General features: G+C 36.7%; 1 protein-coding gene across 2 annotated transcripts in view; it reads left to right on the plus strand.

The window, feature by feature from the left end:
* The first annotated feature begins 4,518 nt into the window (after positions 1–4,518).
* Kiaa1958 (KIAA1958 ortholog) overlaps positions 4,519–14,042 on the plus strand; it is a 65,303-nt gene continuing 55,779 nt past the window's right edge. For both annotated transcript variants that reach the window (XM_026391145.2, XM_077797957.1), the window contains exon 1: positions 4,519–5,689. In XM_026391145.2, coding sequence (XP_026246930.2) covers positions 4,519–5,689 — 1,171 coding nt within the window. The remainder of the gene's footprint in view (positions 5,690–14,042) is intronic.

The following is a 14,042-nucleotide window of genomic DNA, read 5'->3' on the forward strand; positions in this document are numbered from 1 at the left end:
CATGATTGGAATTATATTGAAATCTGCATATCAATTAGGGAATAATACCAACCTTACAATGTTGACTCTTCACTAATAGAGTATATCTATTTGATCAGTCTAATTTCACTCATTATTGTAATTTTTGGTATAGAAGTCTTTGACATCTTGGGCTGGGGTTGTGGCTCAGTGATAGAGCATTTGCCTCCCACATGTGAGGCACCGAGTTTGATTCTTAGCACCACATTAAAAAAAATAGATAGGGCTGGGGATGTGGCTCAAGCGGTAGCACGCTCGCCTGGCATGCGTACAGCCCGGGTTTGATCCTCAGCACCACATACAAACAAAGATGTTGTGTCCGCCGAAAACTGAAAAATAAATATTAAAATTCTCTCTCTCTCTCTCTCTCTCTCTCTCTCTCTCTCTCTCTCAAAAAAAAGAAATGTTAAAAAAATAGATAAAGAGAATAAAGATATTTTAAAAAAGAAGTCTTTGACATCTTTTGGTAGAATTATTTCTAGGTATTTAGGCATTAGGAAGTGGTACTACTGTAAGTAAATTTTTGATTTTAATATTCCAGTATTGGGCTGGAGATGTGGCTCAGCGGTAGCGCGCTCGCCTGGCATGCGTGCGGCCCGGGTTCGATCCTCAGCACCACATACCAACAAAGATGTTGTGTCCGCCGAGAACTAAAAAATAAATATTAAAAAATTCTCTCTCTCTCTCTCTCTCTCTCTCTCTCTCTCTCTCTCTCTCTCTCTCTCTCTCTCTCTCTCTCACTCTCTCTTTAAAAAAAAAAAAAAATTCCAGTATTTTACTACTTGCATATAGAGAATTGATTTTTTTTTTTTAAATATTTATTTATTTATTTATTTTAGTTTTCGGCGGGCACAACATCTTTGTATGTGGTGCTGAGGATCGAACCCGGGCCGCACGCATGCCAGGCCAGCGCGCTACCGCTTGAGCCACATCCCCAGCCCGAGAATTGATTTTTCAATATTAATTATTTCCTGGGCTGGGGATGGGGCTCAAGCGGTAACATGCTCGCCTGGCATGCGCAGGGCTCTGGGTTCGATCCTCAGCACCAGATAAAAATAAAATAAAGATGTTGTGTCCACTGAAAACTAAAAAATAAATATTAAAAAATTCTCTCTCTCTTTAAAAAAATATTATGTCATGCAACTTTGCAAAATTCAACTACAAGTTCTTTTTTCCCCACATTTTTAAATTGGTGCATCATAATTTTACATACTGATGGAATTTGTTGTTCAAATATCTGTGCATGCACAAAGTATTACAATGTTGTTATAATTTGGCCAATATCACTCATTTCTCCAACTACAAGTTCTAACGGTTGCTTTGTGAATTCTCTTGGGTTTCTTCCTAAACTACCTTATCTTCATGAATAGGAACAGTTTTATTTCTTCTAATTTTTCTTCTTCTCCTACCTCTCCTCTCTTCCTCTCCTCTCCATCCCTTTCCCCTCCCCTCTTTCTTGTTGTTATTTCAGTGGCTAGGACTACTAATACAATGTTGAATAGAAGTGTTACAGAAGAATATTTTTGACTTATTCTTAATCTTAGAAATAATTCAGTCTTATATATAAGTATAATATTAGTTGTGCATTTCTCATAGGTGCCCATTTATCTATTTGGGATGTTGCCCTATTGTTACAGTTTGCTAAGTGTTGTTGTTGTTGTTGTGTTTTTCTTTTCTTTCTTTAATTTGGGAGGGGAGTAAGGGGGTTGAACTCAGTGTCATTCAACCACTGAGCCACATCCCCAGCTCTATTTTGAATTTTATTTAGAGACATAGTCTCATTAAGTTGCTTAGCACCTTGCTATTGCTGAGGCTGCCTTTGAACTCATGATCCTCCTGCTTCAGCCTCCCCAGCAGCTGGGATTACAGGTTACAGGTGTGTCTGTTTCTGTCATAAATGAATATTGAGTTTTCTTTTATCTTTTGAAATGACCTTGTAGTTTTTCTCCCATGGATGGTTAACACATTGAATTACACTGATTTTTGAACATTCAGCCTTGTATTCTTAGAGTAAGTTTTATGTGGTCACAATGTATTACCTATCCTGTACACAATGGAATATTATTCAGCCATAAAGAAGTATAAAATTATGGTATTTGCCAGTAAATGATGAAATTAGATACTGTCATGCTAAGTGAAATAAGCCAATCCCAAAAAACTAAAGTCCAGATGCTCTCTCTGATATATGGAGCTAACTGACAATGGGAGAGGGGGAGATGGAGGTTCACTGGATCAGACGGGGGAGTGGGAGAAAGGGAGGGTGGATGGGAATGGGAAAAACAGTAGAATGAATTGGACATAACTTTCCTATGTTCTTATATTAATATATGACCAGTATAACTCCATATCATGTACAACCACAAAAAATAGGAAGCTATACCCCATTTATGTATGACATGTCCAAATCATTCTATTGTCATGTAAAACTAAAAAGAACAAATAAAAGAAAAACAATGTATTACCAATATGTACCTTGTTGGGTTCAGTTTGCTTTTTTTGTACTGAGGATTGAACCCATGGCATTGTGCATTTGAGGAAAACACTCTACCAACTGAGCTATATCTCCAGCCCCTACATCAATATTCTTTATGAATGTTTTCTTTATTGTAAAGGCTTTGTCACAATTTTGGTATAAGCATTATGTTGCTCTCAAACAGGTTGAGTACTCCCTCCTCCTCTCTTTTGAAAATACTTGCATTATTTTTTATTGTTTCCACCTGAATTAACAGAATTAACCATGAAACCATTTGAGCTTTCTTTTAGAAAAGTTTTGTTTTGATTTGTTTTGTTCTGTTGTCCTCAGTTTCTGTTGTAGAAAGTTTATCATCCATCAGCAATTGAGATCTAATAGTATTAAAACAAACCCTTTGAAAAGTTCAGAACCTTGTAAGGAGTAACACTTTTAAGGACTGTTGTACAGATTGTGGGAACTGAATTCAGGTAGAAGCCAACCAGGCATTCACTGTTACATGGCTCCAAACTAGCTTTGTCAGGTTTTGGAAAACTGATATAATACTTTTATACCCGAACCTTTTTTTTGTTCCTGTAAAGCAGTTTTTTTTCCAAACTTTTAAATATTTTAGCTGGGTACAGTGGTTCACTCCTGTAATCACAGCAGCTTGGGAGACTGAGGCAGGAGGATGGCAAGTTCAAAGCCAGCCTCAGCAAAAGCAAGGTGCTGGGCAACTCAGTGAGACCCTGTCTCTAAAAAAAAATTCAAAATAGGGCCGGGATATGGCTCAGTGGTCGAGTGCCCTGAGTTCAATCCCTAGCACCACAGATAGATTGATAATTTCATAAAGATCCTTGCACCTCCCTGCCCAGCTTTCCAGGATCTCCTTCTTGACAGAGCCCTGTTAACCTTTCAGAGTGTTTGCAGACTCCACATACCCCTTTCACTTTCCTGCCCATCATGTTGTCCTCACTGTTCTCACCCAGCCAAGGACCCATATAAGTGATCCCAAGTCCTGCCAAATAAGAAATGACTTATTTCTATTTGGTAGTTGCTTATCCTTGGGTTCACGGGACCCTTGGATAGTGGAACACTTCAGACATGCCTTTTACCTCTGTGTAATGAATTGGAATATTTCAGAAATTTCAGATAGCCAAGACTGGTAGAATCCTGCTTCTACCAGTGGCTGACCCTGGTCTGGCTATCCTTGCTGATGGTCTACAGCCTGCCCTGTCAGAGAGTCTTCTCCTGCTGATTAAGTTTAAGTCCTTATTCTCTACTTGAATTTCAGTTCCCTTGTTTTCTGGTACCCAGCAGAGCATAGATGCCCTCTCTTTGACATCCATCCTAGAATGGACTCAAACCACCTTTTTGGCTCTGTTTTTAGTAATGAAGTTTCTAGAGGGTAGCAGTGGAAGGGTATCTTCTTGGTTAATACACGTAATACACACATTTCAGTATTAAGGGGCTAACTAAACCTCTCTGTCACTTTGGAAAGGAAATGTACCATAAAGAAGCTTATCTCTTTTTTTAATTGCTTAATTAGTTCTTCTTTCTTTCCCTCTTTTGTTTTTTTTTTCTTTTGTGTAGCCATTATTATAGCTATAAAGGAAACTGGCAAAATTTGTCTCCATAAGTCATTGTTTTTACTTTTTTCCATATTTCTTTCCAGTTGCTGCCCCAAAGCAGTGATACTAACTAGGTACAGTTTCAAAGTGCTTTGTTTGTTATGTTGGTTTTGTACTGGGGATTTAACCTAGGAACTTTACCACTGAGCTACATTTTTAGCCCTTTTTATTTTTCATTTTGAGATAGGGTCTCACTAAGTAGCTAAGGCTGATCTTGGACTTGCAATCCTCCTGTCCCAGACTCCTGAGTTGCTGGAGTTATAGGCATATGGCACCATGCCCAACTCTGAAGTGCATTTCTTTTTTTTATGACAGATGATCATAGTTGGAAGAAATTAATTGAGATATGGGAATGTCAGATAATAATGGTTTCTTATTTTGATTATTTCCTTTTAGGAAAGACACTGCTGATCCTGTAACATGGAGGATTGTCTTCATACCTCATCTGAGAATCTGTCCAAATTGGTCAGCTGGGCCCATAGCCATGGGACCATTTGCAGCCTCATTCCAAACCTAAAACACTTGCTTTCTGAAGGTTCCCATGGGAACCTGACCGCAATGTGGGGCTGTAGTGCTGGCCATGCTTATCATTGGCCACTAACAGCTACTTGTAGAGCTGGGTCCCAAGAAAGGGTCTGTTTCCAGGACAACAGAAGTTTTAACTCTGATAGTCCCAGTATAATTGGGGTGCCTTCTGAGACACAAACTAGCCCTGTTGAAAGGTACCCTGGGAGACCAGTGAAAGCAAAGCTAGACTGTAACCGGACCAGAGACTCTTGTGACTTCTCTTATTGCAGTGAGCCCTCTGAACTGGATGAAGCTGTTGAAGAGTATGAGGATGAAAACACCCTGTTTGATATGGTTTGTGAGTCTTCTGTTACAGATGAGGATAGTGACTTTGAACCCCAAACCCAAAGACCTCAAAACATTGCTCGCAAAAGGCCAGGAATAGTTCCGTCTTCCCTCCATTCAAGTTCCCAGACACAGATGGTTGATGAATGCAGCAATGACGTCATCATCAAGAAAATCAAACAAGAAATTCCAGAAGATTATTACATTGTGGCAAATGCAGAGCTGACTGGAGGGGTAGATGGACCAGCCCTGTCCTTGACTCAGATGGCAAAACCCAAGTCTCAGACTCATGCTGGTCCCTCCTGTGTGGGGTCTGCTAAGTTGATTTCCCATGTAACATCTGCCATCAACACGGAGCTAGACCCACATGGTATGTCTGCATCTCCTTCTGTGATCTCCAGACCAGTTGTCCCAAAGACTGCTAGGGTATCTCTGGCGTCACCAAACAGAGGACCCACTGGTACCCATGGCACCAACCAGCAGGTGGCCATGCAGATGCCTGTGAGCACATCCCATCCTAACAAACAGATCAGTATCCCTTTGTCTGCCCTGCAGCTGCCTGGACAGGATGATCAAGTTGCTTCTGAAGAATTCCTGTCTCATCTGCCCAGCCAGGTCTCATCCTGTGAGGTAGCCCTCTCTCCCTCAGTTAACCCAGAGCCAGAAGTGAGCTCCAGTCAGCAGCAGCCTCCAGTTGCTCCAACTATAACCACTGAGGCCACAGCGCAGTGCATACCAGGTATGGCACATGAGGCGATAGTGAGTCCCTCATCTATGTGCGTCAGAGAATTCTGCGCCGTCAGCACTTCCAAGACTATTGCTTCAGTCCTTTTCATTCTCAGAAAGCTAGAAATAATGAAATACATTTCATCCAGGTGATAATATGCAGGAAGTTCATCTGAATTGAGGCCATTCATCCAGTTAATATATCTCAGGGCTGAGAGGACAGTTTTGAGAATGTGCTATTGATTCTATGTGACTAGATTTAAGATTGATATCTGACCTTAAGTTGAATTTTTTTGAAGTTGGTTTTAAAGTTTTTTAAAATGCTCTCCTCTCAGTATCAAGGTATTTAGTTGCTGTTTCAGGCTACATGATGTTGATAAGGCATATGATGAAAATAGATCCAGCCATTAGAACCAGCTTTATCTGAACCAACTTCACATTGGTAATCATTTTAGTGGATGTGATAGCTTGAAATATTTTTTTTACAGCAACAGACATTTCTAAAAGAAGTGTTAGATCTTTTCTCTCAAAATTTAAAAGAATCAGATAATATATTTTTGCAATATATGAGCCTAACTGTAATGAATTGAGACGAGAGTAGAATGATATTAGAACTCTACACCTGTAGTTCTAATGTTCTTTTTTTTTAATATTTATTTTTTAGTTGTAGTTGGACCCAGTACCTCTATTTTATTTGTTTATTTTTATGTGGTTCTGAGGATGGGATCAAGGGCTCGAATGTGGAAGGCAAGCACTCTGCTGCTGAGCCACAACCCCAGCCCTAATATTCTTTAGTTCTAACATTCATTATTTATTTAACAGTAAATATTGTTATTTATTTACGTAACAAAGGGGTTTGAGTTCATGATTTAAATCTAATAGGCCAGAAATTAAAACATGAACAAGAATGAATAGACATGCAAAGAATATGGAAAGCAGAGATCTGTGGTCATTTTGGTATCTTTTAATCCTCAAAATAGTCATATATTTTGGGAAAAGCTTCCTAGAAGCCTGAGGAACCAGTCCCTTTGGCCCGAAACTTCCCCAAATTACGTTTCCTTTACGTTTCCTTTACAAACACACTTTTCCAATTTCAGTGTCAACATTAAGATCCCTAAAAGGATCTTACTTTTCTAGCATAGTCATGATGTTATTAATAAAATATATACTGAAAATATTCATATCCTTATTAAAAAACTATGCCTTTTCAGTTTATTCATTTTTCTTTCTTTTTTAAAATAACAGCTTTGTTGAGATATAATTCATATACTGTAACATTCACTTTTAAAAAGTGTACAGTTCAAATCGAGAGTAGTGGTACATACTTGTAATCCCAGCAACTTAGGAGGCTGAAGCAAGAGGATCACAATTTATAGCCAGCCTTGGCATTTTAGCAAGATCCTATCTCAAAAATTTTAAAAAGGGCTGGGGGTATAACAGGAATGCTCCTGGTGTAGCCATCACCATTATATAATTTCAGAACATTTTTATCACCTCAGAAACCTCTTGCTTACCAGTATAACTCGTTCCTCCCTCCAGTTCTTGGCAACCAGCTTTTTATCTAATTTATCTACTTATTTTGCAGATGTCATATATAAGTGGAATCCCATATTATATAACTTTTTGTGACTACCTTCTTGCTTTTAACATAATATTTTCCAGTTTGATCCCTGTTGTGGCATTTCTTTTCTTTTTATTGCAAGATAGTGTTTCATTGTACAATATGCCGTATTTATTTCATTGTACAAATATGCCATTTCTTTTCATCAGCTGATGAACATTTGGGTTGTTTCAGTCTATTGTTATTACATTGCTACTATGAACATTTATATACAAAAAATTTTTGTGTGGGTATATGTTTTTATCCTGTTTGGGAAACTACCTAGGAGTAGAATTATTGGGTCCTGCGGCAACTCTGTTTTAACTTATTAAGGAACTGCTAAACCATTTTCAAAAAGCTCCACCATTTTAGTCTCACCAGTAATGCACAAAGGTTACTATTTCTCCACATTATCACTAACATTTAATATTTTCCATGTTTAAAATAATTAGAGCTATAGTGTTGGGTATGTGAAATATGTATCGTTATGGTTTTGATTTGTGTCGTTCTGTTGAGCATTTTTTTGTGTGCTGCTTGGGCCGTTTATAGATCTTTTTTAGGGAAATGTCTGTTTAGATCTTTTGCCCATTTTTAAATTAGGTCATCTGTTTATTGGTGAGTTATAAAAGTTCTTTATGTATTCTGGATGTAAGTCCCTTATCAGATACATGATTTGCAACTATTTTCTCTCATTCTATGGGTTGTCTTTTTCTTTCTTTTAAAATATTTTTACTTTAATCATTGAATAATACTGTGTATTGGCTATTCTTCATATACTAAATACATTGTCTTTATTAGACTGGGTAACATCTTTGTACTAGGAAATCTACTCTGTATCCATGTAGTACTTTTGTGAATCTGGTTTGTTTGTCAGCCCCACCCCCCACCCCTGCCTTTTTTTAAATATAGGTTGAAGACATAGCCTGGCCAAGTTTTCTACATTCTCAATTTACATTTGAGGATATAATTCTCAAATGTGTTTTACAAAAGTGGTATACTCAAGCAGTTCAATAAGACTGTTACTTGTGTCACACACCCTTTCACTAACTTACCTTGCAAAGCCAAATGCATGACACAGAGCTCTAAACCACTTCTTGTATAATGATTCGAAAAAGAAATTCAGCCTATTCGAAAAAGAAGTAATTTTAAAAATCCTTGTATTATTGTGTGTTTTACATTCTTATGGACTTTTGGAGGCTTCTTATAATAGCTTAAAAAGTAGATATGACCAAGGATACCACATAACATATGCAGTCATGAACTGTGATTTGACTTCATTCTAACAAGGAGGATTGGTTTGTCTTGGAGTTGAACCCTCAAAAACTTTGTAAGGAACTAGTAATGGAATTTTCTAAGGAATCATTCTCATTTTTTGATCCATTATTCTGTGGAAAGATATATTGTCAACATATCATTAGCTTTAGAAAAATACTACTTGGATTGGAAAGAGCAATGAGACAAATAAAAACCTGATTGACATTTTTCTTTTTGAGAGATATTTAAAATTAATGTATAATTTCCCTTGGTTTCCTAGAGCACAAGCTAGGTTCTGTGTTCTAAAGTTTAATTTATTTATTTGCATTTGTATTCTTATAATCTCCATTGTAAGTAGAGATTTAGAAAAAAATAATTCAGCATGCCCAAATGTATATGATTGCCTTGATGAATGGACCTTCCACAGTTAATGTATAAAGCACACTTGAGACTAAACAAACAAAGATTCTGAAAGAACTTGCTGAAAGCTGATCAGGCTCTTTTAAAACGGATGGCACAGAATCTTGAGCCTTTAGCAGGTCATTGCACAAATATTGCATATCTTTAAATGATTTTTTTTTTTTTTTTGGTGGTGGGTTACCATGGATTGAATTCGGGGCACTCAATTACTGAGCCATATCTCTAGCCCTTTTTAAAATTTTATTTACAGGCAAGGTCTCATTGAGTTGCTTAGTCCCTTGCTGTTGTTGAGACTGGCTTTGACCTCTTGATCCTCCTGTCTCAGCCTCCTCAGCCACTGGGATTACACGCATGTGCCACTGCACCTGGCTTTAAAAGATATTTTTAAAATAAATAATTTGACAAATGACCTGAATGAGGCAGAATAAAGAGAAATTGATCCATTTTGCTTAATTGTGCTAATGCCACTTAAATTTTTTCCCTAATGAAAAATCATCCTTATTTCTGTTTATAACTGAGTTTGTAAAGTTATAAAATGTTAAACAAGGTGTGAATAAAATAATGACTTTTTACTTTATCTCTGCCATACTGCTCAATCTTAAGTTTCTAGCAACTTGTAAAGAGGATGTGCATGTATTGTTGGTCATCATGGAGCATACCTGTAATCCCTGTTACTAGGGAAACTGAGACAGGAGGATCACAAGTTTGAGGCCAGTCTCAGTAATTTAGTGAGGTCCCAAGCAATTTATCAAGACCTTGTTTCAAAACAAAAAATAAAGAAAAAAAAAAAAGAACAAGGAATTATAGCCCATGGTAAATGGCCCTTAAGTTCAGTTTCTGGTAACAACAACAACAAAAAAAAAGAGGATATGTGATTAGAAGAATTATTCACCATTTTTTCATTAACTTTTGAGTTTTTATATACATTGGGGTATTTAAAAATTTGAATCCTTATTGCATCATGAGTTAGGTTTTTCTGCATATTGTATGTGTAATTCTTACATATACTCATATATATGTATATATAGCCTCCTTTAAGATCTTGTGCAAAGGATCCCTTTTATTAACCATCTCTTCCCAGAAGTTTTATGATAGCAAGCAAGCAATTTTTGCTCTTCAGATTTGTAATATATATTTCCTCTTCTGAATATATATATTTTTAATCTTTTAATAGATTCAAATGTGTTCTTGATACACAGTCATAGGTCACAACACTAGGGATACATTCTGAGAAATGCATATTGTATACCTAGGCTGTGTGGTATAGCCTGCTGCTGCTCCTGGGCTACAGATCTGGCTAGCATGCTTATACATTGAATACTGTAGGCAACTGTGACGCAATAGGAAACATTTGGGTATGTAAGCATAGTTAAACAAAGAAAAAGTACAGTAAAAATAGAATATGAAAGATAAAGAATGGTACAGTCTGTATGGGGCACTTAACATGAGTGGACCTTGCAGGATTAGAAGTTGCCCCATTTGAATCAGTGAGTGGTTAGTGGTGAGTGGATATGAAGGCCTGGGAATTATCTTGCATTGTTTGTACACTGTAAATACTATGCTTAGGCAACACTAAATTTATTTTTTTAATCTTCCTTCAATAATAAATTAACCTTAGCCCGGTGTAACATTTTTTTATTCCATATTTTTTAACTTTGATTCTTTTGTAATAATACTTAGTTTAAAAGGCAAATACTTTGTACCACTGTACAAATATATTTTCTTATTAAATATTTTCTCATTCTATAAGTTGTCTTCTATTTTTAAAAAAATATATATTTTAAACATTTAACTAGTTTGGCTAAAAACTAGGCCTGCACAGAGGCAGGATCATCAGTATCACTGTCTTCCATATCTTGCCTTGCTGGAAGGTCTTCAGGGTAGTAACACATGAAGAGCTGTCCTCTCATGTGACAATAGTGCCTTCATCTGGAAACTCTTGGGGGGACCTGCCTGAGGTGGTGTTTGGTATCTTCCAGTATTATGTACTGTACATAATTGTATGTGCTGTACAGATAGACCATTCTTTTTCGTTTCTGTGTAATAACTGTGTTTAACTATGTTTACTTATATAGATATTATTATGTTAGAGTTGCCTGCATGTTCAGTATAGTAATATGCTGTACAGTTCTGTGACCCAGTAGCAGTAGGCTGGCATTGCTTACACCAGCATCACCATAGATGATGCCTTGTGCTACAGCATTGTGATAGATACACAGTAAGTAGATAATAGGAATTTTTCAGCTCCATTACTGTCATGTGTAGTCTGGCATTGACCAAAATGTTGATAGTGGTACATGAATGTGTTAGAAATAGTAACTCATAGTCTGCTGTGTATATTGGAAATAAATTAGCTTTTAATTTTGTCAGTAGCATTTCTGGATGTGTGGATTTTCTTAATTTTTATGAAGACTAATCTTTCAACATCTGTTTAGTTATAATATTTTTTCTTCCTTCATTATTTTCTTTAGGAAGTCCTTTCCTTACCGTAAGGTAGAATAATGAGTTATCCGGGGGGTATGGAGGTAGCTGAGTTGTAGAATACTTGGCCTGGCACACATGAGGCCCTGGATTCAATCCCATCATAAAAAATAAACTTATCTGTATTTTCTTTTGGTTCTTTTATAATTCTGTTTTCTATTCTTTTCCTTTTCTTTCTTTCATTTTTGACATTTAGCTCTACAACTAGAATATATTTGGGGGTATAATCTCATGTTGTTCTTTTTGCAAGAGTTCAGCATTATTTATTGAATAATTCCTATTCTACACTGAATTTATTAATATACCACATTTTTGTGTATAATTGGATCCGTTTCTCTTTTCTATTTTTATTGATCTCTTTATTTTTTTCTAATTTTACTGTTTGATTATATTTTATATGACAATGTAGAGAGACGGAATGTAGTCTAAATTATTTAATATATTTAAAATTACTAATGTAAAATTGAATTCAGTGAGCTTTTAAAAATTTATTAAGATATATATTATTTCTAGTTGTTTGGTTGTGTTGACACAATAAGTAATGGTTTCTTTTCTCATAAGCAAAAACCCTGAGTTAAACTAAAAGTAACGAATTAATTTTTTAAAGATTTTATGTATCTATTTGTTTGTTTTAGTTGTTGATGGACCTTTATTTTTTTATTTATATGCAGTGTTGAGAATTGAACCCAGTGCCTCACAAATGCTAGGCAAGTGCTCTATCACTGAGCCACAACTCTAGCCCCAGAAGTAATTGTTTTATAGACCAAGGAGAGATGTTCAAGAAGTATTCATCTGGGGTTCAGATATCTAGTTTCTCTGCCATTTGTCACCTTGGCTTCCTAGGTACAACATTTTGATTCACTGATTCCTACATGAAATGAAGTTCATTGTGCTGCCCAGTCTAGCAGTAGACAGAATGTGTGTCATAGCATTTGAATTAACCCCTGAACCTGGAGTATCATAGGAGTATCAGTTCCTCACCCTGACAATAGCATTGAGGTCTAATCTACAAATACCACATAGCTGGGTGTGAGGGTTGTGGGGGGATGTTCTTCCAAGAACATTCTAAGTTCTAATTTTTTGTTTTGTTTTTGTTTTATGTTTTGTTCTTGAGGGGCAGCACACCAGAGGTATTTCTACTATTTATTTGCAGTTTGTTTTGAGCATTTAGTTTTGTTTTTTTTTAATGTGGGCTGATAGAAAGAATTGTGTATATCATTCAAAGATAGAGTATACTAGAACCATGTTCTAATATGAGGGATGCAAATATGTATAAATGCGGATTCTTTCTTGGGGGGTAAGTACCAAGGATTGAACTCAGGTATACTCAACCTCTGAGCCATACCCCCAGCCCTATTTTGTATTTTGTTTGTTTAAAGACAGAGACTCACTGAGTTGCTTAGCACCTTGCTTTTGCTGAGGCTGGCTTTGAACTCTTTATCCTCCTGCCTCAGCCTCCCGAGCGCTGGGAGTACAGGCATGCCACCATGCCTGGCCTAAATTTGGATTCTTATATTCGTATGTATATGCATATGTGTGCATATACACATTAACTCGTGTATTTCTTTATTTCACAAGAAGTGTATGCATCCTCATTCAAGAATGAACAAGAAAAAAATTTACTTTCTTAGCTATAGCTTTTCCTGGAGTTTGCAGTATAGGAAAGAAGTAAATTTTGAAAGTTAAGAGAAAGTAAAATTTTACGTTCTTTTTGTTTTTGTTTTGTTCTGTGCCAGCATTTTCCTCCTTACCATGAAGGTGTGCTTATATGAGGATTGTGTGGCATGCAGTTGTGGGCATTGAGAATAGAGCCTGGCTACTGGAGTTTAGAATCAGATGTATCTGAACTGATGCCCCCAATCCCATCTCCTGCCAACCTTGTAACCTGAGACTCAGTTTCCACATTTGTAAAGTAATGATAATGTCTGTCTTGCAGGGTTATTGTGAGGACCAAATGCAAAACTATAGGTAGGCAAAACACTAAAGAGAAGTCCTGATATGTAAAACATTCATGGATAATTTCCTCCCATGTTAATATTTTATTTTCATTATCATCATTATTTTCATTATTAGATCATTCTCAATACTCTCGTAGATTCTGATTTTATGCCCGTTAATCTACTAAAATGTGGTGTATGGACAAATATCAACATCACCTTTTTGGAAACGCAGAATCTCAAGCCCTGTCCCAGACCTGCAGAATCATAATCTGCATTTAATAAGCTCTCCAAGAGACTTGCATGCACATTAAAGCTTGAGAAGCAGTGATCTAGGGAATGCAGGATCCACATTATACGCTACCTTGTTGTTCCATCTAGGTGCCAAGTAACTTTGAAAACTTCCTGAGAGAATTCCTTCCTTTGTGCATCTGCATGTCCCTATAGGAGAGGCCAGAAACTTGTTTTCCAAGTTTGTATTTCACCAAGTCTTGTGACCATCAGCTTTGCCAGGTAAATGCAGCTTTACCTGATTCAGGGAAATGCATATTAAAACAATAATGAGATACATTTCTATTTATATCAGAAAGGTTATTTTAACTTTCCCCCAAGTATTGTCCAAGGAGTGGAAAAATGGGGACATACTGGGGGGAATATAAATTGGCACAATTCCT

Source organism: Urocitellus parryii, chromosome 4 (assembly GCF_045843805.1).
Source record: "Urocitellus parryii isolate mUroPar1 chromosome 4, mUroPar1.hap1, whole genome shotgun sequence".
Lineage (NCBI taxonomy): Eukaryota > Metazoa > Chordata > Mammalia > Rodentia > Sciuridae > Urocitellus > Urocitellus parryii.